The sequence below is a fragment of the Caretta caretta genome, chromosome 2, assembly GCF_965140235.1.
Source record: "Caretta caretta isolate rCarCar2 chromosome 2, rCarCar1.hap1, whole genome shotgun sequence".
Lineage (NCBI taxonomy): Eukaryota > Metazoa > Chordata > Testudines > Cheloniidae > Caretta > Caretta caretta.
In genome coordinates this window covers 70,128,741-70,154,353 of record NC_134207.1, presented here as the reverse complement: position 1 = coordinate 70,154,353, position 25,613 = coordinate 70,128,741, and the positions used below count along the sequence as shown (strand labels likewise).

The window sequence follows — 25,613 nt, the reverse complement described above, 5'->3', positions numbered from 1 at the left end:
GTCTAGGTAAATGGGCAATATATTGTTTTATTATTTGCAAAGCAGCACAGGTGTACAGTACTTGACAGGCAAAGAGGCAGTTCCCTACCCCCAAGATCTTGTAATCTAAATGAAGCCTTTTCAACTGTACACTGATGCAAGGAACAGAGAATATTCTGGTGGACCTCAGATCTGAATCTAAGAATCTCTTAGGTTTTATTTTTGCCATTTAAAAGCTCATATTTAAAATATAACAGCAATGTAAAAGGTTTACCTGCAACAACTCAAGGGTCATAGGTATATTCTTAAGCTCCTTTAGCAAATCCAGTGCCCCAGCCTGTAAAACATGCATAAAAGTATTATTCAAAATATATTTTATTTCCTACACAGTTAACTTCTAAAACGTTTAGCAGAACACAAGTGATCTCTCTTTAAACTCCCACAGTATAAGTTTTAGTTTTGTGAAAGGTTCCAGATTGATAACTCTGAAGACTTAAATCCTATTTATCCACAGAACAAGCTTAGCACAAGAAGTGACACTGCAAGTTTCTCCAGACTCTTAACATCAATGTGCCTCGACCCCAATTCGGAGATGCTATCTTGGGGGTGAGAGCAGTTTAGTCCCACACCATTTAGTTTTTGGTCTCTCTATTAAGATTACCATGTAACGCCATTTGTGGGAGTGGTTAAAGTCACATCAATACTTATACCTTGGGAAGTGGATTTACAGCAGACTCATTTCACTCAAGTTCCCCAGACAGACATCACACAGCAGCACGTTTCAGTCTGTAATGAACTGGGCTAGATTAGAATAAGCAACCTGAAGATGAAGGCTCTATACATCCCATTACCAATCCTTAGGTAACCAGTTCCTCTACTAGAAATATTTCTAACTGGAATTATGTTGGCATGGGTAGACTATATTTCTTTAAAGGTATCAAACACGGGTAACCAGATTACAGTATTTTACTACACACAAGTGTAGTTTTCCCCTTGGGATAGTGTTTATTTTTCTAAATCACTCAAAAATTCTGCAAGTGAAAAAAGTTGAATAAGGGCTTTCTTTCAAGCTATAGCTATCTGCAACCACTCTTATCACTACATTCATCTCCAATCTAATACCCAGAATCCCATGCATGTACTGCAAGTGGATCTTTCAGACAAAACCTTAAAATGAGGTTTTGCTCCTAAAAGTTATAAATTGCAGAGCATGGATCCATACTTGTCTTAATCCCACTAAATCAAATCTCATCAGTTTACATGTGAAAACTCTCTCTCTCCAATGGACAACACTGCAAACTCAACCTGGAATCTGAGTTCTTTCTGGTTCATGTATCACTAATGTAGATTCATCACCTAGTTCATTTTGTAGTTGATGCATGCTCCAGAACAGAATCTAATTCACTCAGCTATGCTGCACTGAGGTTAGACCTACTAACAGTTTAAAAAAAAATACCCCTAAACTTTAGTCAATACTGTAAGCAGCTATTATTCTGAATACACTGAGGAAGCAAGATTGACTGAATAAGCTGTCACTTTGAGTCACACTCCAGGGGAGGGGGAAAAAAAAAGTTCTCTCTGAGATACATGGACATTAAGGATCCCATTGCAGTTTTATCAAGGTTGGGTGTTTGCCCACACATCTTGGACAAAATCTTCCCCTCTCACCTTAATGCAGTGTACTGTGCTGGTGGCTCCCATCCCAGAATGGCTACATTTGACTTGTATTCTATATACAGGCAAACTTCAGCTAACAAAATTGTGGTTAACTAAAGTCATTTATTTTACCCAGCGATACTATATGCTTATGAGCTCTTAATTGGTGCTACAAAGGAACAGCATGCAAGGTGGATCCTGAGCAAATATCTCTGCCTAGTCTCCCCTGGTTCCTAACAAAGGAGAACTCCAGTCCTGTGAAGTTTAGAAGCTCTGTATTGTTGAAAAGAAGGTTTACAGAAATAGATCTCCCAATATATAACCTGCCAAATATCTGAATGCTTCCATAAAGTCTAGTGTTTTCCTAAGGATGAAAAAGGCTAGATACTTGTAAAGTATGATAATCAGCTGCCAACATTCATTAACAAATCCTCTAACAAACTTCTCGTGATACAGATTTTATATTATACTAAATTCCATGTGTTTAATTTTTTTGAGGGGGAAGGGAAAGGGAGCACAAGGAAAGGAAAGAAGGGGAGGGAAGGCCCAACTGTATCTCACCTCTATACTCACGATTCAGAAGCTTTAAAGAAGCAGCCTTCTGATTCTGTACACCTATACACTTAACCACCATCTCCAAGCAGTGCACTGTTTTAAAATGAACTCTTTGCTGCTAAGAAATGTCAGACTGCCTGGCTTGGAGGCCAAAAGACTTTTTCTGCGGATATAATACAGCAGAGGTAGCGACAGTGCAGTCTGTCTCCCACACCTTCTCATTGTACCTCCTTCTTGAACCTGAAGTATCTCCAGGAATTTAAGAGTACTTGAGTTTTCCTGTGTAGTTCAGGGTCTATTCAGTTTTGTTTTCTGCTAACAAACAGCCAAATAGTGCAATCTGTAGTTTGTGATACAGATACCTGTCCACTAGGTACTAGACAAATCAATTAATTTCAAAGACTGAACAGTTATCAGATTCTAAAAATTGTCACTAATAACCTGGATGTACAGCTACCCAGTCCCTATAACAATTCAACTTTTTACATTATTCTCTCGTTATTTCTCATCCTCTTTGGATTATGGGCCATTTTATTTTAACCACTGATCCTATATACTTCTGCAAGTCTCCTCCTTTCTAGACACCTCAAAAATAAATAAAGAAACAAACGTAGGGCTTGTCTACCTGTACAGTGCTGTAGCGAAGACACCACTATATCCATGGAAGAGCTTCTCCTGTCAGTGTAGTTGTAATGTCTACACCCGGAGTTAGGTCGGTATAATGTCGCTCAGGGAGTGTGGATTTTTCACACCCCTGAGCACCGTAGTTGTACTGATGTAAGTTTGTAGCATAGGCCTTAGACTGTTTAGATCTCCTCCCTGCATTTAAGCAAACCTCTATCAAGCATAGCTTACTCTGCTCCTGTGTGGTGTGGTTAGACAGTGGCTGTTCTACAAGGCCAAGTACATCACCTTCCCATTGCTCCCAGACCATAGCTGTCCAGAGCTGTATCCCACAGCATTCTCTCCTCCTAGCTCATTAGCACAATCCCACTCTCTCAGCCTCACTCTCCCTTTCCCACTTTGATTTTGTTTATATTTATTACACAATGATGCCTGCAAAAAAATAATACTGACATGTTTAATTGAACATTTAACTTTTTACACCTCATCTCTTAGCTGACAAAAGTAAAAGTTTACTTCTTAGTGCAGCACAACCGATGTAACTATAGAAGAGTAAGTTGGGTTTTATTTTGCATCTACCCATTATCAACAAAATGGTCAGCTAAGTTCTGACTGCAGATTCATTTAGTGATGATGATTAAGACTTTGTGTTTGTCACAGATTCTGTGACTTTCTGTAACTTCTGCAGCAGCTGGTGCACCTGGCCTGGGGGCTGCCTGAGCAGCTCGGGCAGCCCCTTGGCTAGGTGCACCAGCCGCTGCTGGGGCAGTCTCAGCCCCCTATCCCCCAGTAGCAGGAGTTGGGGGGGAGGACCTCAGGGCTGTGGTGCAGTGTTTACCAGAGGGGGGCTCCCCAGAAGAGCCACAGCAACTCCACTCCCTCAACTCCTCGCTCCATGTGCTGCCTCCCCCTGCAGGCACCGCCCCCGCAGCTCCCATTGGCCACGTTTCCCAGCCAATGGGAGCTCCAGAAACAGGGCTTGGGGTGGAGTGGAAGCAGCACGTGGAGCTAGAATCCCCGCTTCCCAGGAGCCAGGTAGGGAGCCTATCTCCAGCCCCACCAACCCCCCTTCCCCAGCACCCACAGCACCCCCTGGGCTGCAACCCCTCCACTCCAAACACCCACAGCACCCCTTACAGGCCAGCACCCACAGTGCCCCCACCCCAGACCACACCCCCGAGCCACACCTCCAAGTTTTAGTCAGGCATATATAGTAAATGTAATGGACAGATCACCGGCCGTAAATTTTTGTTTACTGCCCGTGACCTGTCCATGACTTTTACTAAAAATACCATGACTAAAACGTAGTCTTAGTGATGATGCAATAGGGAAAAATAATTCAGGTAGTCTTTCAGCTACCAAGTTTAATCTAAAGCCCTTACAGAAAAATATTTTGACATGTAAATGCAGAAGTAAAACACAGTACTCCATGAGGTAACTGGCATGGTCGCTTTTCTGACTATAACCATGAGAGAGCAGTATTGAAAGAGGCACCCAATCCAGTGAATACTGTGTAGAGAAAGTGTTTGCCTAAGATGGCTTGATGCAGTTTACCAATTTCCTACTCATCCCATCTACATCCTGAAGCACTTACATGAGAGGAAAGCGATCAGGAACAGTCAGCATGGATTCACCAAGGGAAGGTCATGCTTGACTAATCTAATCGCCTTCTATGATGAGATTACTGGTTCTGTGGATGAAGGGAAAGCAGTGGATGTATTGTTTCTTGACTTTAGCAAAGCTTTTGACACGGTCTCCCACAGTATTCTTGTCAGCAAGTTAAAGAAGTATGGGCTGGATGAATGCACTATAAGGTGGGTAGAAAGTTGGCTAGATTGTCGGGCTCAACGGGTAGTGATCAATGGCTCCATGTCTAGTTGGCAGCCGGTGTCAAGTGGAGTGCCCCAAGGGTCGGTCCTGGGGCCGGTTTTGTTCAATATCTTCATAAATGATCTGGAAGATGGTGTGGATTGCACTCTCAGCAAATTTTCGGATGATACTAAACTAGGAGGAGTGGTAGATACTCTGGAGGGCAGGGATAGGATACAGAGGGACCTAGACAAATTGGAGGATTGGGCCAAAAGAAATACGATGAGGTTCAATAAGGATAAGTGCAGGGTCCTGCACTTAGGACGGAAGAACCCAATGCACAGCTACAGACTAGGGACCGAATGGCTAGGCAGCAGTTCTGCGGAAAAGGACCTAGGGGTGACAGTGGACGAGAAGCTGGATATGAGTCAGCAGTGTGCCCTTGTTGCCAAGAAGGCCAATGGCATTTTGGGATGTATAAGTAGGGGCATAGCGAGCAGATCGAGGGACGTGATCGTTCCCCTCTATTCGACATTAGTGAGGCCTCATCTGGAGTACTGTGTCCAGTTTTGGGCCCCACACTTCAAGAAGGATGTGGATAAATTGGAGAGAGTCCAGCGAAGGGCAACAAAAATGATTAGGGGTCTGGAACACATGAGTTATGAGGAGAGGCTGAGGGAGCTGGGATTGTTTAGCCTGCAGAAGAGAAGAATGAGGGGGGATTTGATAGCTGCTTTCAACTACCTGAAAGGGGGTTCCAAAGAGGATGGCTCTAGACTGTTCTCAATGGTATCAGATGACAGAACGAGGAGTAATGGTCTCAAGCTGCAGTGGGGGAGGTTTAGATTGGATATTAGGAAAAACTTTTTCACTAAGAGGGTGGTGAAACACTGGAATGCGTTACCTAGGGAGGTGGTAGAATCTCCTTCCTTAGAGGTTTTTAAGGTCAGGCTTGACAAAGCCCTGGCTGGGATGATTTAACTGGGAATTGGTCCTGCTTCGAGCAGGGGGTTGGACTAGATGACCTTCTGGGGTCCCTTCCAACCCTTATATTCTATGATTCCCCTCTATTCGACATTGGTGAGGCCTCATCTGGAGTACTGTGTCCAGTTTTGGGCTCCACACTACAAGAAGGATGTGGATAAATTGGAGAGAGTCCAGCAAAGGGCAACAAAAATGATTAGAGGTCTGGAACACATGACTTATGAGGAGAGGCTGAGGGAACTGGGATTGTTTAGTCTGCAGAAGAGAAGAATGAGAGGGGATTTGATAGCTGCTTTCAACTACCTGAGAGGTGGTTCCAGAGAGGATGGTTCTAGACTATTCTCAGTGGTAGAAGAGGACAGGACAAGGAGTAATGGTCTCAAGTTGCAGTGGGGGAGGTTTAGGTTGGATATTAGGAAAAACTTTTTCACTAGGAGGGTGGTGAAACACTGGAATGCGTTACCTAGGGAGGTGGTAGAATCTCCTTCCTTATAAGTTTTTAAGGTCAGGCTTGACAAAATCCTGGCTGGGATGATTTAATTGGGGATTGGTCCTGCTTTGAGCAGGGGGTTGGACTAGATGACCTCCTGAGGTCCCTTCCAACCCTGATATTCTATGATTCTATGATAGATTCTACTTTGTGACGTTATCGAAATACTATTGGTAACTATGTTGTTTATACCTGTTATGATTCATCCCCTCCCATATGTGTCTATCTCTGAATCTTTACTAAATTATCCAAAAAATTAACTGATTTAAATACTGGTACCTAGTACTCTGCATTTCCATACTGCCTTCCACTCTGTGGTCTCAAACTGTTTTACCAACATTAATGAATTAAGAAGTCTACAACCCCCAGTGGTAAGGAAATATTATTCCCATTTTACAGATGTGGAAACAAGCAGAAACTTCCAAAATGTCACAAGACATATGTGTCTTGACTCTACCCTACCATCCTCTGCTTTAATCAGAAAGCCTTCTTCCCCTCTATTAATTTTCTAATATTAGTTAATTGCAATGAAGCTACATTCTACTTGCCACAAAAGGCAAACCTGTTCTGAGCTTCAGTCATTTAGAAGCCAGCACACCAAACAGGTATAGTTTAGTTTAATTATAGAAAAGGGAGTAGCAAAGAATAGACAATGTAAAGAGTATTCCATAATAAATACTAAAGTTATATAAAATATAGAAGAAAAGAGTAGTACTGCATGTAAAATTATTAACAAATTGTTTGGAAACTGAAACTTCTTGGAAAATGCACTTTCCTGAAATACTGTAGGTATGGGGAAAAGTTCCACTAGCCATTTTTAAATAGTGGGGTCTAGAATGATTTCTAAACAAACACTAAAATAAGTGTGACAATATTTAATATTAAAAGTCTTGTCGAAAGACATAACTTGGACAATTATTAAAAATATTTGCTAAAGACTGTATTTTTGAGACTGAATGTATCCATACCTTAAAGCATTATTTGCATAAAATGTTGACCACAGACTATCCAAAGAGGCCTGTTAAAAAGAGCCTATTTCCCAATTAAACAGGGTTTCATCAAAAAATTCCACAAAACGTTTCAGCTTCAAAGAACTTTTGTTGAACCAAAGGTCGGACTTCAATGGAACCCTGCCTGCCAGACAGTTTCCACTAGAAACTTGCAGGACAGGCTACTGCGAACCTGGGGCTTCCAGAGTCCATTGCTCTGGGATAGTCCCTCTATACCGGCTGCCCCAGAGCCTCCAATTTCCCACCTCCTATGGAGCCAGAAGCCCAGAAGTTTTTGCTCCACAGTAGGGAGCCTGGAAGCCCTGGGACAGGCTTCCAGGTCCATAGCTCTCAGGCAGCTCCACCATATGGACTCCCTCAGAGTTGGGGACCCTGGAAGCCTTGGCAACTGCTACTGAAACTGACATAGGACCCCTGACAGTTTCACCACTGTTAAGCAGTGGTGGGCAGTAGTGAACCTGATAACCATGTCAATTTCAGTTAGCAGCAGCTGAATTCCCAGGAGACACACTTCCTTTCAGAAACCCCATATGCTGGTTTTTCTAAAACTCATTATATATATAAAATTCCCAGTTGCAGGAAAGTCAAAATCTCCCATGAAACTGAATTACCAAATGTTGGCTAGCTCTGTTGATAAATACAGTAAGAGACCACAACACTAAGGAATGTTTGTAATTGTACTGCATGCAAAGACTTTTCATTAGGTAAGTCTGATCCTTGATTTCCTAAATTTTGGTATGTCAAATATCTATTTGTCATGGGTTCATGCTACACAAAAGATAGGGACTTGCTAGTTGTGAGTGGTGATCTGTTTATTTTAGATCTATATATCAAAGACAAAAACAGAACCCATGAGGATAGGAATACTCTCAGATCCTCTTTGTACAAATACTGATTGTGGATACCAGTGGAATACAACTAACAATGTGCTAGGGAATGTGCACACAAACTAAAGAATTTGCAATTAACATTTCTACCAAATCCAATTTTCAGTTTTAAAAATAGTTTTCCTGTTTTTTTTGCTGAATGTCTCAGTTGAAGGGACTACAAATATCAATTGAGAACTTTCTCAGACTCTTGCTTGAAAGGGCAGGGATGGTGAATCTTTAATTGAGAAAGCTTCTCTCTCCCCCACCCTCGCCCCTTTTATTGGAATTAAGTGTTAACAAAAGAAAACAAAAATCGAAGTCTTTTGAGAATTGAATAAAAAATTGTCAGGTTTCGCTGCCTTGGTATCTCTTCAGTAACAGAGCTGGCTGCTCAGCCACCCATAGGACTGGTCTTCCAAGAAATACAGGGTAAAGTATAAATCCTTGAACTTTTAATTTTTATTTTTATTTTTATTTTTTGTAATCTTTACAGGCCTTCTTTTCTCTGATTTGAAGTACAATGGAGGGTCACAACTCAACTCTGCCCCTCCTGCCCAAAAGTATGGCACCTGGGAAACCTCTGGCCAACTTTAGACATTTTCCATACGCTGGGGATGAGCAAAACAGGAGGTGAAGTTCTACACTGAACTGTTGGTATTTCAGATATCATTGAAAGGTCTAGCTTCAGACATGTTTTCGTAATCTGCTGAATTATGCTTGAGGTGAAAGTCTAAGTAAGAGTCATCAGCATCTTCTCCTGGTGTTAAGATGTATGTTAGTGCTGTGCTGTTAGAGTTATTCATTAAGTCATTACGACCCTTCCTTTCTTTATGGCTAGACTGGAGGTGGGGGAAAAAGAGGGGATTGTAACACTGTACCTCAAAGTAGCACTGTGGAACCCCCATATTCAGCACTATCATATTATGATGATTGTTTTGAACAAAGTATACTTTGTGAGGTAACATTTTAAGTCTTGATCAGTTGACCATTAATATCCTGTTGACTTGTAGATACTACCATTGTATGTGAAGTTATGAAGTATTGCTATACATGCTGCTGAAATATGTTGTGAGGTTGGGAGATACCCACAGCAAACCTTTCAGTTGCAACAAAGGAGGGCCAGACAGGGGTTGGTGGCCCATGAAAAAGAATCCACTATCCCAGAGGTTTCTCAGAGAAGGCACATACGCAAGGCCGCATTAACACAGGGGCTTTAGGGACTGCAGCCCAGGGCCCCGAGCTGAGGAGGGCCCCAGCACAGCAGGGTTCAGGCAGACTGCCTGCATGCCGTGTCCCCATGCAGCTCCCGGAAGTGGCCAGCTGCTGGCATGTCTCTGTGGCCCCTGGTGGTGGGGGAGGCATCTCCACGCATTATCCCCACCCCCAGCACCATCTCCGCAGCCCCCATTGGCCAGGATCTGGCCAACGGAAGCTGCAGGGGCAGCGCTTGCTGGTAGCACACATAGACACGCTGTCCCCCTCCCCTGAGGGGTGCACACAGACATGCCAGCAGTCGGCCACTTCCGGGAGTGGCAGGGGCCACGGCATGCAGCCTACCTGCACCCTGCTGCGCCACCGGCTGGGAGCTGCCTGTGGTAAGCACCTCCCGGCCAGAGCCTCTATCTCGTACCCCCTCCTGCACCCCAACCCCGTGCCCCAGGTCAGAATTCCCTCCTGCACCAAACTCCCTCCCAGAGCTTGTATCCCTCATCCTCTCCTACACCCCAACACTCTGCCCGAGCCTGGAGCCCCCTCCTGCACCCAAACTCCCTCCCAGAAAGAAACTAACTTGACAGCTGTTCTAAGGTAAGAAGTAGGTTATTTTGAATTAACTATATTCTACAGGTTTTAAGACTGAAATGTAACCACAGAACGTCTTTATGTTAATTAAAAGGCAAATTTAGTACAGCATTAATAGCCTTGATGCCATAATTGTGATCGTTTTGTTTTAAATTTGAAAAAAGACTTGCATACAGGGACCCAACAAAATCTAATAGCCCCAAGCCCACAGGAGAGTTAATCGGTCCCGCACATATGCCATGGGGGTGGATTAACCCATGTCACAGCAAGGATCTTTCTCGCAGCTAGAAGAAAGTATAAAAGAGCGACAGTGACATAATCACTTGGCCTCTCTTCCCCTTGCTCCCATCTCAACCCCTGGAAGGTCGCCTGGAAGGAAGTCTAGTCTGTGTATTGAGGAACTGTAAAGTGCCTGTAACATCTGTTAGGATTCAAATCTTACTTAGTCTGTTAAAAGTCAGAATTTAGATTGCATTTTTATTTCTTAGGTAACCAACTTTGATCTCCATGCCTGCTACTTATAAACACTTCAAATCTGTTTTGTATTTTACCTAAAACAGTGCGTTTTTGGTTGAAGTGTTTGGGGAAGCTTAGTTCAAATTACAATGGCTGGTGCAGGTCCACTTTCCTACGAAAAACTGGTGAACTAAGTAATGAGCAGGCTTCTGAGCAGTTCAAGACAGCACAGTTCTGGGGTGTAGGGCTGGAGCTGGGTGGAAATTGGCTGAAGCCTCTCTACTGATGGTTCATGAGTGGCTGGGAGATCATTCATGTAACTCAGTTGGATGCGTCCCTGCTGTGGATGGCTGTGTAAGTGGAGTACCCGACAGAGGGTTGTAGCTTATCACAGCATCACAGTGTGATAGGGACACCGCAGGTTGTTGGATTTGGAGGGCTCAGAGGTGCCACAGTCCAGGTTACACCCCGGGGACTCTGTGACAGGAATAACCCAACACTATTTCTGTTTTAACATAGAGCTAATGTACGAAAGAGGTCAAAAACCACTGTGTCACAGCAACTATTTCGTGAAGTAGCGACACAATTTTCTGCACAAAAAAAGCAGGAGTTCAAAATTTCAGTTGAATCTGCTAACTGGTGAAAGGACCTATGCTTACAATCTCATCTTGGTCATGCACAGCCATCCACCTGAAAAGGCAATTAAACTTTTAAAGTAACTTTATTCCCATGTAAAATCCTTAAAAACCATACTCCCTTTTCACAATTGATTTGTTGACACCCTCAATAACTGAGGAACAAGTCTCAATATGAAGCTAGTACAGTTTACAAACAAAACAAAAAAATATCCCCACACAACTCACCCAGATTAATCAAATGACAATCAGAGGAAAAATGTCTGCATCGACTGGTTTAAAACCTATAACTTTTTAAAATTAAAGTAACTTTTTTAAAGAATACCTTTGTCAAGTTAGTTACACAGTAATGGTTGGTTCTATTAAAGGGAGCTGCCATTTAAATCTAGTAAGAATACTTCCTCTTATCTTTTCTTCTCTAAACTTACTGAACTGTCCTTGAATTTTGAAAATTCGTACGTGCAACATTACCTCTGCCCACCTGCTCTTATGCATTTCAATAAGTACATTCATTACACTTATATAAAAATAAATGGTACACATTTTTAACTAAGGCTACAGGTAAGGTGCAACCGAATAATGAATAGCACACATTTCAATTACAATCTTATTGGAGGAATAATATAACGTATCTGAGATGTGTGTCAAGTGTTGCATGTTATAAAGTGTAGTATATCAATACAATCTTGTATGATTGCCAGTTGAAAAAACTACATATTACTACTGTTGATTAAGCTGAGCCCTGGTCTACACTACGAGTTTAGGTCGAATTTAGCAGCGTTAGATTAATTTAACCCTGCACCCCTCCACACGACGAAGCCATATTTTTTGACTTAAAGGGCTCTTAAAAATCGATTTCTGTACTCCTCCCCCGACGAGGGGATTAGCACTGAAATCAACCTTGCCGGGTCGAATTTGGGGTACTGTGGTGGCAATTCGACGGTATTGGCCTCCAAGAGCTATCCCAGACTGCGCCATTGTGACCACTCTGGACAGCGCTCTCAACTCAGATGCATTGGCCAGGTAGACAGGAAAAGGCCCCCGAACTTCTGAATCTCATTTCCTGTTTGGCCAGCGTGGCAAGCTGCAGGTGAGTGCAGATCTCATCAGCAGAGGTGACCATGATGGAGTCCCAGAATTGCAAAAGAGCTCCTGCATGGACTGAACGGGAGGTATGGGATCTGATCGCTGTATGGGGAGACGAATCCATGCTATCAGAACTCCGTTCCAAAAGACGAAATGCCCAAACATTTTAAAACCATCTCCAAGGGCATGAAGGACAGAGGCTATAACAGAGACCCGCAGCAGTGCCATGTGAAACTTAAGGAGCTCAGGCAAGGCTACCAAAAACCAGAGAGGCAAATGGCTGCTCGGGGTCATGCTGCTTCTATGATGACCTGCATGCCATTCTAGGGGGTGCAGCCACCACTACACCACCCCTCTACTTTGACTACATCAATGGATTATCACGCAACAGGGATGAGCATTTTGGAGACGAGGAAGATGAGGAGGAAGCTGAAGATAGCGCACTGCAAGCAAGTGGAGAAACCATTTTCCCCAAGAGCCAGGAACTGTTTCTCACCCTGGGCCTGGAGCCAGTACCCCCCGAACCAACCCAAGGTGGGCTCCCGGACCCGTCAGGCAGAGAAGGGACCTCTGGTGAGTGTACCTTTGTAAATATAATACATGGTTTGAAAGCAAGCACGTTTAATGATTAATTTGCCCTGAAGACTTGGGATGCATTCGCAGCCAGTACAGCTACTGGAAAAGTCTGTTAATGTGTCTGGGGATGGAGCGGAAATCCTCCAGGGACATCTCCATAAAGCTCTCCTGGATGGTCACTCCTCATGGTCACCTGGTTGAAATAGGGTAATTTTATTAAGGGGACATTCAGAGGTGGCCGTTCCTGCTGAGCTGCATGCCTGTAGCTGAACAGAAATCTTCTCCGCTATTAGCCACGCGGTGTGGGGAGGGGTGAAGCCATCATCCCATGGAATTGGGTGTATGGGGGCGGGGGGTTAGTTGGGTTTGTGCTGCACGTTAGCCCGAAAACCACAGCCCCTCCTTTTAAATTGCCAACCCATTTTAAATGGCCAGCCTAATGGCTGCTTGGTGTGGGAAATGAGGGCACTGCTGTTTGAAACCATTCCCACATGTTATGAAGGGGAAAGAAGCCAAAAGACTGTGGCTTACCATGGCTGCCTGCAAGCCAAATTCTGTTGCCCAGCCCTGCGTGTGTGATCTCTCACACCAAACCGGCAGACCCTCAATATAAGAGGCAAAATATGATCTTGTACCGAAAGCACATATGCTATGTAACGTTAACAACAAGGTTCACCATGAAAGAGAGTCTACCCATTGTTCTCTAAAATGAGTCTTTTTAAACTACTACTCTCCCTTTTTCCCCCCTCCCGCAGCTGCAAATGTTTCAACACTCACACTGTCATCTCCGTCCCAGAAGCTAGCGAAGATTAGAAGGCGAAAAAAAACACACTCGCAATGAAATGTTCTGAGTTCATGCAGTCCTCCCACACTGAAAGATCCCAGCAGAATGTGTGGAGGCAAGCAATGTCAGAGTCCAGGAAAGCACAATATGAACGCAAGGACAGGTGGTGGGCTGAAGATGACAGGTGGTGTCAGCTTGCTGACAGAGGACAGGAGGCAATGCTGAGGCTGCTGGAGGATCAAACTGATGTGCTCCAGCATACGGTTGAGCTGCAGGAAAGGCAAGAGCACAGACCGCCGCTACAGCCCCTGTGTAACCAACTGCCCTTCTCCCCAACTTCCATAGCCTCCTCACCCAGACACCCAAGAATGCGATGAGGGGGCCTCCGGGCACCCAACCACTCCACCCCAGAGTACTGCACAAGCAACAGAAAGCTGGCATTCAATAAGTTTTAAAGTGCAGTGTGGCCTTGTCCTTCCCTCCTCCCCCACCCCACCCGGTGCTTCCCTCCTCCCCGACCCATCCCGGGCTACCTTGGCAGTGATGAATTAATAAAGAATGTATTAATTTGAAACAATAATGACTTTATTGCCTCTGCAAGCAGTGATTGAAGGAGGGAGGGGAGAGCGGTTGGCTTACAGGGAAAGAGAGTGAACCAAGGGGGTGGGTTTTCATCAAGGAGAAACAAACAACTTTTACACCGTAGCCTGGCCATTCCTGAAACTGGTTTTCAAAGCTTCTCTGATGCATACCGCGCCCTCCTGTACTCTTCTAACCGCCCTGGTGTCTGGCTGTGCGTAATCAGCGGCCAGGCAATTTGCCTCAACCTCCCACCCCACCATAAACATCTCCCCCTTAATTCTCACAGATATTGTGGAGCGCACAGCAAGCAGTAATAACAATGGGAATATTTGTTTCGCTGAGGTCTAAGCAAGTCAGTAAACTGTGCCAGCAGGTTTTTAAACGTCCAAATGCACATTCTACCACCATTCTGCACTTGCTCAACCTATAGTTGAACAGCTCCTGACTACTGTCCAGGCTGCTTGTGTATGGCTTCATAAGCCATGGGAGCAAGGGGTAGGCTAGGTCCCCAAGGATAACTATAGGCATTTCAACATCCCCATCGGTTATTTTCTGGTCTGGGAAGAAAGTCCCTTGCTGCAGCTGTTGAAACAGACCAGAATTCCTGAAGATGCGAGCGTCATGTACCTTTCCCGGCCATCCCACGTTGATGTTGGTGAAACGTCCTTTGTGATCCACCAGTGCTTGCAGCACCATTGAAAAGTACCCCTTTTGGTTTGTGTACTTGCTGCCTTGGTGGTCCGGTGCCAAGATAGGGATATGGGTTCCGTCTATGACCCCACCACAGTTAGGGAATCCCATTGCAGCAAAGCCATCCACTATGACCTGCACATTTCCCAGAGTTACTACCCTTGACAGCAGCAGCTCAGTGATTGCGTTGGCTACTTGGATCACAGCAGCCCCCATAGTAGATTTGCCCACTCCAAATTGATGCCCGACTGACCTGTAGCTGTCTGGAGTTGCAAGCTTCCACAGGGCTATCGCCACTCGCTTGTAAACTGTGAGGGCTGCTCTCATCTTGGTATTCTTGCATTTCAGGGCAGGGGAAAGCAAGTCACAAAGTTCTATGGAAGTGCCCTTATGCAAGCGAAAGTTTCGCAGCCACTGGGAATCGTCCCAGACCTGCAGCACTATGTGGTCCCACCAGTCTGTGCTTGTTTCCCGGCCCCAGAATCGGCATTCCACGGCATGAACCTGCCCCATTACCACCATGATGTCCAAATTGCCAGGGCCCGTACTTTGAGAGAAGTCTGTGTCCATGTCCTCATGACTCTCATCACTGCGCTGCCGTTGCCTCCTTTTGCAGGTTCTTCATATACTGCTGAATAACGTGCGTGGTCTTTACAACGCTCATGACTGGCATGGTGATCTGAGCGGGCTCCATGCTTGCTGTGGTATGGCATCTGCAGGAGAGCAGAGTGGCAGCGGCGGGTGATGATGATGCTGACAGCAATATGGCACCCACACAGAAAAAGGCGCAAAATTATTGTCGGCCGTTGCTTTCACAGAGGGAGGGAGAGGAGAGCAAGGGATAGGCTGGCAGCAGATGGTGCAGTACGACTGCTAGCCGTCGTCGTCTCCTGGGTGCTCACCAGCAGATGGTGCAGTACGACCGTAGCCATCATCGTTTCCAGGCAGACTGAATCTCCATGAGACCAAACTTAAGAAGAGAATGATCTGGAATCACTCCCATTTATGTCCAGGCGCCCCTGACAGACCTCACCAAAGTCTGCTAGGAGCACCCATGTCTGCCCAGGCGCCTCCGACCAACCTCACCGAGGTCGGCCAAGAGCACCAGCATCTAGCAGGAGATGATGACGATGGCTACCAGTCACAGAATCATAGAATATCAGGATTGGAAGGGACCTCAGGAGGTCATCTAGTCCAACCCCCTGCTCAGAGTAGGACCAATCCCCAACTAAATCACCATACTGCAGCGTCTGCTGCCACAAGGCAATGAGCTGCTGCTGTGTAGCAATGCAATACCACGTCTGCCAGCACCCAGGACACATACGGTGACAGTGAACTGAGGGGGCTCCATGCTTGCCATGGTATGGCGTCTGCACAGGTAACCCGTTGCTTTCACGCGGGGGGGAGCCTGACATCATGTACCCAGAACCACCCGCGACAATGTTTTTGCTCCATCAGGCATTGGGATCTCAATCCAGAATTCCAATGGGCGGCGGAGACTGCAAGAACTGTGGGATAGCTACCCACAGTGCAATGCTCCGGAAGTCGATGGTAGCCTCGGTACTGTGGATACACTCTGCTGACTTAATGCTCTTAAGTGGGAACACACACACAATCGACTATATAAAATCGATTTCTAAAAAAACTGACTTCTATAAATTCGACCTAATTTCGTAGTGTAGACATACCGTGAATATATTAGTTCAGCACTGCAGCAATTTAACAAGCCAATTTATTGTTAACAGAGTACCAACAGTCTACCCATGAAAAGTGGATGTCCATGTTGATGTTCTACTTCTCAATTCATCACAAGTCACATTCCAGACAACTGGGATACTACAGCTCAATGTTCTGTATAAGCCATAGAGAAAGATTTTCAATGATAGGTTAAATAAAATCATCCCTTCCTGATAGTGTAGACTAGGAAAGGATAGTTACAATAATACCCTCAATTACAGGAAGAGCACCTGGATTCAATTCAATGGGTTTTTCTTTTCTATGTTTTCTGTAATTTTTTTTGCAAATTGTAAGGTCTCTCTAGCAGGTTTCACTGTACCTTACAATTTGCAAAAAAAAATTACAGAAAACATAGAAAAGAAAAACCCATTGAATTGAATCCAGGTGCTCTTCCTGTAATTGAGGGTATTATTGTAACTATCTGTGCTTATTGCCCTTGACACCCACATGTGCATGTGGAATGAAATAAGCAGGGAGCAGAAAAAAAGAAAACATCAAATGAATAAACCAAGGGGAAGAGAGAGAGAGAAAAACTGAGAATATTCATCCTGTTAGAAAAATGTCAGTCAAACCCAAGAACCTTGTTTAGACTAGGAAAGCTACCTGTTGCCACCAATGGGTGTCAGCAACAAGTCTAGCTACACTGGTGCTGAACCTGGTTTAACTGATAGGGTTGATTAAGATACATCAAGGTTACTGAAACAGTACTGAACATAGTTTGTCCTGGACTACAGTCACAATTAGACTGGGTTCAGCACCAGTCAAACCGTAATACGTTCCCTGCAACAAGTAATATTTCTAACACAGATAAGTCTAGGAAGAGCAACCGTGGAAAGGATACACCTTAGACAGAAAACAAAATTTTCCACACTGCATCTAGTTAAGAAAAATTCTTTAGAGAGGATTCCCAGTCAGCTCATTGCTGAAGACTCAATGAGATTTAGGATTTAACAACCTCGTTAAACACAAAAATCTAACTTTAAATACTGTTGTCTGAATTACTAGTCCATACAGAAAATACCAATAAATGATACAGTAAGGATGGTATTATTTCTCAAAGCTTCATAATTCACCTGAACTGTCCCTGGACTCTTGCAGTGACATGGGATAAGCATTCCGTGTTAACTGCCCAAGTTACGCGTTGCTTCACATGAACAAACTGAGGTCTTTAACCCTAGAGAACCTTGCTTTCTATTTGAGCTAACCACTGGGATCCAAGCGTTCTGTGAAACTCCACCTCCACTCATCCGGCACCAGCTGCTACTTGTGTTTATTAACACAGTAAATACGTCTAGCTTTAGCATTTGCATAGAGCAAAAAAATATGAACTGGCTCAGCTGCCAGCCTATGCTGTGCTGGGGGCCGTGTCAGACGGTTGGTACAGCTAATCCCCAGCGTCACAGCTACTCTCTCCGTTGTTCAGTTCGGGTTTTAACGCCTCACGTGACATGCTCGTGATAGAAGGCAACGTGTGCCAGCCGACCTGTCTGCCAGCCGGGGCTGCGAGGCCTCACCGGGGCTCCCCGGCGAACCCGCCACTTGCTGAGCGCCCCCTCCCCAAGCCCATCGAGCCTGCTGCTTCGCTCCCGGGCCGGTCACGGCGGCGGCGGGCAGAGAGCGGCTCTGGCTCGCTCACTGGGGAGCTAGCGGGGGGCTCGTATTCGCTGAGCCCAGCAGCGCCCGCTGACCCGGCTCGGACACAGCCCACGCGGGGCAGGGGGGTTTCTCTGGGAGAGGAGAAGAGTCCCCGGCCCGCACACACCGGAACAAGCCCCTCAGCAGCACAGGAGGCGCGCGGGGCCGGCCAGAGGAGACCCGGTGCCGGAGCGCTGCAGCGCCCGGCTCAGCGGCGGGGCTTACGGACCCGTCCGGCTCTCAACTCTCCGAACGGGCACCGGGAGCAGACCGAGTTCGCCCAGACGGGAGACTGGGGGGGGGAAAGAGCGCGAGGCACCTTCGGGGGGCGGCTGGGGGCGTGCGCGAGCGCGGGGCCTCACAATTGGGCGCGAGGCACCGTGCGAGGGGGGAGGAGACAGAGAGCGGCGCGCGCCGAGCGCCGGGGCCCCGAGCTCTGGCCAGGAACAGGGCGGAGGCCGCGCGCGGGAGGAGAGCGGGGTGCCGTTCCCCCCGCCCGGCCGCTCACCGCGTTCTTCTTCTGCACCATCTTGTCCATCTTCTTGGCGATGCGGATGATCTCGTCTTCCGTATTCATGGCTGCGGAGGCCCGAGCGGGGCCCGGCCGTCGCGGCGAGGGCTGGGCCTGCGGGACGCACCCGAGAGACGAGAGGGGACCCGGCCACGGACGCAGCCGCTCGGGGCCGTCAGTGCAGAAATGGAGCCAGGCCGCCGGATAACAAATGAACCCAGCAGCCCGAGCGGCGGCGCCGGCGCCAGGCAGCGCTCATCAAGCACCAGCCAGGGGAGGCAGACCTCACTGAGGCAGCCCGAGAGCATCCACCCGCGCGGGCGGAGGAGGAGGGGGGGGAAGCTGGGGAAAGGCGGGGTTAGCGGCGCGGGCCCTGCCCCCACAGCGGCGAGCGAGGGTTGCCGCCGCCGCCCAGACTCCGGCTCGCTCGGTGCGTCCGCCGGGCGGCGCCGCGCGCAGAGGTGGCTCAGGCACCGTGGCCCGCGCTACACAGCGGCAGCTCCGCACCCGACTCCTCAGAGCCGTGGGGAGCCAGTTCCCCCGCCCCCTGCGGTGCGCTGATTGCTGGGCCCGGGCAGGTGCGGGAGCTGCAGTCTCCAGCCCCGGGTGCCCGGACGGCTCGTCACAACGATCGCTTGTAAGGACAAACGGCTGCTCCGCGTTTCTGCCCTGAAGCGCTGTTACTGCCCGGAAGAGAAGGAGGCTCCCCACAAGCCCCACACCGCCTTGCTTGTTGATTGGTCGGGAGCAGGATTCCCAGCAAGCCACTTTCAGCTCCCCTTGTTGGTTTTACTTCACCAAGGGCGTCTCGACGCTACAAACTTAAGTCCACCTACAGCCACTGTAGTAAATGCGGTCCTGTCCGCACTACCCTCCTTCTGTCCCTGCTGCCCGTCCTTGCCAGGAGTGCTTTCACGGACTTAAAAAGGGTAGTGTGGAGGCAACAGCCTGGCTTGGAGTGGGGAGCCAGGAGCAGCAACGCTCTAGCTGGAGGCCCCAGTCACCTCAGGGTGACACCAGAGCTGTGAGCCTGTTTGGTTTTTTTGCTCAATTTCATGGCTCCCTGCTGGAGTCATGAAATTCACAAGAATGACAGCGAACAGCTGAGGTAAGTAACCCTTAGTATACATGGACATTGCCTTGTCCTAATTACACCAACATAAGCCCTATGCCTCTTGTGGAGGTGGAGTTACTTTGTCATTTTGTTAGTGGAGTAGGGCACTTACATCAGGGGGAGCACAACCTAACTAGTATAGACCAAACCTGAGATTGGAGCTTGTGTCCACACTAGTCTGGAAATTGCCAACCTTAGCTCTTGTGTAGACTGGCCACACTGTGTTTTAACTCTCCTCTTGTCAGCTACACAGAGGCCTGTTCTACACTACAAAGTTAGGTCGATTCAAGGCAGCTTACGTCAATCTAGTTGCGCATGTACACTTAAATTGGTCTCCCAACCACATAAGTGCCCCCTTACTCCGACATAGTAACACCATCTCCCCAAGCAGCTTAAAGCCACAATCAATGTACTCAGGTGAATGCAATGCAAGCATAGAACCTGTGTTACTTATTTTGACCCTAACTGTCCTCTAGCAGCTGTCCTACAGTGCCTCACATGGACTGCTCTGGTCATCAATGTGAATTCCATTGCTCAGGGGTCATGGAGACCAGAATTTCCCCTGCCTCTTTAAGGCCCCACAAATTTTTGAAACTCCTTTTTCCTGATTGCCCAACTTGGCAAACACACCTATCAGCTCTCCATTGTTGAGTGCAACTACCCAGCTGATTATGCTGGCTCCATGCTCTAGCACACTCATGTCTGGAGTAGACAGGTGATACTGGATTTTCTGGTCATATGGGGAGAGGAGGCTATGAAGGCACAGCTCCAAACCAGCCTAGAAATATCAACATCTATGAGTGGATTGTTCAGCAGATGCAGGAGAAGGGGTACAACAGGGACTAGCAGCAGTGTCGCCAAGGAGCTGCAGCAGGCATACCAGAAGGCCAGGGAGGACAACGAATGGATGTGATACTAAGCTGCAGACCTGCAACTTTTACTACGTGTGTCATGCTGCATGCTATACTCAACAGAGACACCGCCCCCAACCCCCACAGCAGCATGGATACCTGCAAGGAGCCTGAGTCACAGACGCCTGCTGTGAACACGGAGGAGGAGGTGGTAGTGGTTGAGGAGGAGGATAATGGGCGACAGGTGCCCAGGGGATCCAGGTACACAGCAAGCCAGGACCTGTTTTTGACCCCACTGCAGTCTAGTCAGTTCACCAGTCGAGCCCAATGTAAGGGAAGGGTAAGTAGATAGATAGATTTTCAATTACAGAGGTGGCATTCCTAAAGTAGCAGGATACATGTTTTGACTTTTCATTAATTAACTCATGCTAGAAAAGGTAGTGGTACAACCAAGGGAGGTAGAGTTGCTATCTGCTTCTCATTCCCTTATAGGTTTAGGCAGGGGGTAGCCACGTGGAGCAGTTTGTTTACGTACGCTGGGCACATGATGCCCTTGAATCCTCCTGAGAGGTCACAATGAAACTTTCATAGAGGTACTCTGAAATCCTCTGCCAACAGTTTGTAGGGAGGGCTGTCTTATTTCTTCCTCTGTGGTAAGATGCTTTCCCAAACCGTTCAGCAATAAGTTCAGCAGGCACCGCTGCAGTACACAGACTAACAGCATACAAGTCTGTACTCTCTCTGCCTTTGTTACCCTCAGATGTGAAATAAATCATCACCACCTGTGGAAAATAGTGCCAACTTTCAGTGTCAGTGCCCTTTTCTACTAGAATGCAACTGAACAATTCCCCTGTCATTTCCCCAACTCCAGGCAGGCCACAGTCACTGGCTGCTGCTGTGACTGGCACAGTGCACAAACAATCCCAAGAAGAAGTGAGAATGTAGTGCTTAAAACTTTAGGGGAGCAAGAGAAGTGAGATCAGCATCTTAAGTTTTGCTTTCTTTAATGTATACACTGACAATGGTACCTCTGTGTGTTTTATCTTCAGCAGCTGCCATTGCCTAGCCTTTAGGGTTCCCCCTTCACACCCACAGAACACCCGGGTCAGATAAGGAGGAGAAAGAAGAGGACTTGGGATGACAAGTTCAGTGAGATCCGAAAGCCAGTGCAGCGTTGGACCATGAGCACATCAAGGGATGAACATTGCAGAATGAACATTGTAGGCAGCTTGGAGAAGGAAAGAGTGGAGAGGAGAAAGGCTCAAGAGTCCCAGCAAGAAAAGGAGGGAGATGCACCGAGACATAGTGAGGCTTCTCAGGCAGCAAACACGGATGCTATAGATCCTGGGCTTGCTTCCCTCTGCAGCCCATTGAGAACTCAATATCAGGACCTCCCCAAATCCCCCCACACACACACACACACATACATATATTTTGTGGGGCTATTGTTGCACTACCCCTAACCGTCCACCCCAGAGGAAATTAAAGACAAACAGAGCTTCAGGTACACTAACTGTGGCTTTCACAGGTTAGTGTATGTGTAGCTGAAATAGATATGAATGTTTTCCCCTTCATAATTTCTGTTTTCTTAATAAAATTTACAAATTACATTTTTTATATCTGTTTTCAAATTGCACTGATTTTGTTGCAGAATAAAGTTCTATTATTTGGAACATAATTCATTTTTATTAGGTCACAACATACACCATGGGATACCTATACCTGGTGTACAACACTATGCTGATACAAGCACTCCTGGTGAGTGCACGCACCACTGATGCAAGGAGCCAAGTATTCACACACACAAGCAATGTACTGAGGCGGGTGTATCTGATGTAACTTGCATTGACATAAGTTTGTAGTGTAGACATGGCTAATACAGGTGAAATGATACATTGGTTCAAATGACAGCAGCTATGCTAGAGTGGGGCTACTGCCTGTGCAGTTACAGGGGCAGGAAATAGTTTTGAGGCTGTGCCTATAGCTGACTTTGTTTTTCCACCAGTGGTAGCAAAGGTGGGAATTTTTAAGAAAAACAGTCAAGTGGCCTGTCTGAGAAAAGGGCCAGATTTTGAAAAGTTTTTGGGGAGGGAGGGATAGCTCAGTGGTTTGAGCATTGGCCTGCTAAACCCGGGGTTACAAGTTCAATCCTTGAGGGGGCCATTTAGGGATCTGGGGCAAAAATTGGGGATTGGCCCTGCTTTGAGCAGGGGGTTGGACTAGATGACCTCCTGAGGTCCCTTCCAACCCTGATATTCTCTGATTCTAAGTAAGCAAGCCTGGCTGAGGCTTACACCATGTTTGATGAAACCCTTTAAAACATTGTTTTGGACTGATTCAGGCTTAACTCAGCTTTGAATGTGGATGGGGCCAAACCTTTTGGGAAACTATGCCCTAGTCTAGGTAGCAACCACTTCCTGTCTTAATGAGCTGTGTCTATTCTAGACTTATTACTTAAAATTTCTCTCTCCCCCCCTCCCCCTGCAGTTCCACCAGCAGCAGCTCTAGTGTAGACAGGCTGCTGGCAGCTGCCATTTTCCCAACCAGCATTAGATGAGCCAGTTAAAATGTTGGCAGCCAGTCTATGCCGGGGCAATAGACAAGCTACATGAATGGCAGCACTAGTGCGAAACAAAAAATAAAACTAGTGTAAACATAGCCATTGTGTTTAATCAGAGTTAGCCTGAACAAGTTTAAAAAGTGAATAGAATGAAATGAAAGTCTTCAGGCCTAGTGAACCATTTTCAAATAGCTTTTGCTTATTGGAAGTGTCTCCCCCCCTGCCCCCCCCCCAAAAAAAAAACCCACCCTGCATGCCTCAGCAGCTGCAAATGCAACCTTACTAATGTCCATCCTGTAATAGGTAAGGAAATGATAGCAAGGTAACTTAAATGCTACCCAGTGCCAATGACAAGCCAGCTGCTTTGGAGTATTACATGCATACACCTTACAACCAGACTGGTGGACTGAAGAAAATTCCAGAAAATAATTCAAAAGACAATGGGAAGAGTGACTAGTGACCCGAATGCTGATGGCTGTAGCAATGCTTCTGCTCATACACCTTCCTTTTCAGAAGATGAAAACAAATAATAATCTAGACAAGCTCGGCATAGTCACAGCTCCCATTACTTGTGCAATCTGCTGCAAAGATTTCTGGATGATTTTCATGTATCTGTACAATTGCTAAATCAATGTTTGTTGTGAATTGGCTATTATCTGCTTTGTATTTAGCCAGTAACTTTGTATTGCTGACAAACACGTGTCCAACACTAATTTTTTTAGTCTGTTTCAGCTGCTGTTGGAACAGGCTGTTGTTTTGCACCAGCATCCGCGTCCTAAGGTAAAACAAGCTGCCAAGGAACACAGCTGAAGTGACAACACGTTTTGCATACAGCAAGCACATTTTTCACATTTTTTTGTTTTTTCTAGGAGGACACTAGATGCCACCTTAAGATAACGTATCAACAGGGTGAGAGAAGAAAATAAAGACAAGAGGCTGGGGCGTTACTAAGGCTATGGCTACACTACGAGGTTTTTAGCGACACAGCTGTGCCGCTAAAAGGCATGCAGTGTAGCTGCTGTTTGTCAGCAGGAGAGAGCTGTCGTGCCAACAAAAAACTTCCATTCCCATGAGCGGCAGTGGCTTTGTCAGCAGGAGAGTGCTGTTCACACTGGTGCGTTTTGTCGGTTAAACTTTTGTCGTTCAGGTGTGTGTTTTTTTTAACACCCCCGAACAACAAAAGTTTTGCTGATGAAATGCAGCATAGACAAACTCCCCTACTTAGCAGATCCAAATCCTGCTGATAGGAGACGACTTACTAAGGATCAAGTAGGATAGAATTCCCTACTCTGGCTGGGCTTGGTACAGCATGGCTGCGTGTCATTTAATAGCCTGTAGGAGGTTAGACTAGATGATCTGGTGGTCATTTTTAGTCTTAAACTCTATGACTAAGTTCCAATGAATTGTCCCTGCTGCTACAAAGACAGCATACTGAAAAATTAGTGAAGTTTCATCTCAGTATGTAAAAGATTTGATTCTAGAGATTTCTAACAGAAAATACTTTAAGATTGGTCATGAATATGACTAAATTCATCAGTTTCACTTTCCTTGGGACTGACTGATCCTATGTATGAGAAACTACTTTAATAGGACAACTGTTCAGCACTCAAGGCAAACTCCAAAATTTGGTTGCAGATGAAACTCTAATTCTCCTACCATGTGAGTCTATGTTAATAAGTCTAATTACATGATCACATCTCAGAATTATCCTGTCCATTTTTCCAACAATCTAAGGGTTTTTTTTCATATAACAATTTGATGGTTAATTGTCCACTTTACGCTTACTGATCTGGACTTGATATAAGCTCTCTTCTTACTATTATTCACTCTGTATTTTTAAAAAAAGAAATTAACTATCTTTTTCTCCCCAGCAGAACAGATTTTGTTGGATACAATTAATGGGATGAGAAACTTAAATACAAAGCTAAAGCTCCGCTCCTACCTGGTAAAGACCCAGCTCTCATGGAGAACTGGGGTCTGCAAAGGCAGAGAGCTCTTTGCAATATCAAGCTTTAGTCTGTCATCTGTTGGTATATATGATTTATTGTATACTTTTCATCTGAGCATCACAGAATCTGACATACAGAGAAGTACATAGTACAACAAATGGTATCTACATTGTATACTATAATGTTTTGTATTAAAGGAATAGTGTGTGAATGAAAGACTATATCAATTTATATACAGAAGGTGGCCTAGTTAAGGTTACATGTAACTTTGGCACTTTTTAACTTCTGAGCACTTCAGTGTGTAACACAAGATCTTTACAAGCAGCTTTTCCTATAAAGCTTTATATTTAAAAAAGAAATCAGTGGAGAAAATATTGACACTACACTACATATTCATCATGGGGGTAAGATTATGATATGATTGGTTATGATGCAGTTTGTACAAGATGAGTCATGTGAGGTATCATTGGAAAAGTTATGATTTGCTGAATATGATTGTCCTATTCATGTGCATGTTTCATTTTTGTATCTGAATGAATATTGACTATGTATCTGTATTTCAAATGTGCTTACTCTGAGTAACACTCACAGGTAGCCTTTCAGGTACAACAGTGAAGAAGCTAGACATTGTTCATGGCCCATCAGCAAAGACAATGGACTATGGAAGAGTT

The 25,613-nt window shown here is 45.9% G+C and overlaps 1 protein-coding gene and 1 long non-coding RNA gene across 2 annotated transcripts in view; one reads left to right on the top strand and one right to left on the bottom strand.

Moving 5' to 3' along the window:
• Positions 1-18,855, bottom strand: part of TCEA1 (transcription elongation factor A1) — a 61,506-nt gene extending 42,651 nt beyond the window's left edge. The window contains exons 1-2 of the mRNA XM_048840667.2: positions 18,466-18,855; positions 254-316 (exon numbers count right to left, since the gene is read on the bottom strand). Of these exons, the coding sequence (XP_048696624.1) occupies positions 254-316; positions 18,466-18,534 (132 nt within the window). The 5' untranslated portion in view covers positions 18,535-18,855. The remainder of the gene's footprint in view (positions 1-253; positions 317-18,465) is intronic.
• LOC125632449 (uncharacterized) lies at positions 18,838-22,050 on the top strand. The gene is made up of 2 exons (XR_007355308.2): positions 18,838-20,773; positions 21,483-22,050. It is a non-coding gene; the product is annotated as an uncharacterized LOC125632449 (long non-coding RNA).
• Positions 22,051-25,613: the final 3,563 nt, after the last annotated feature.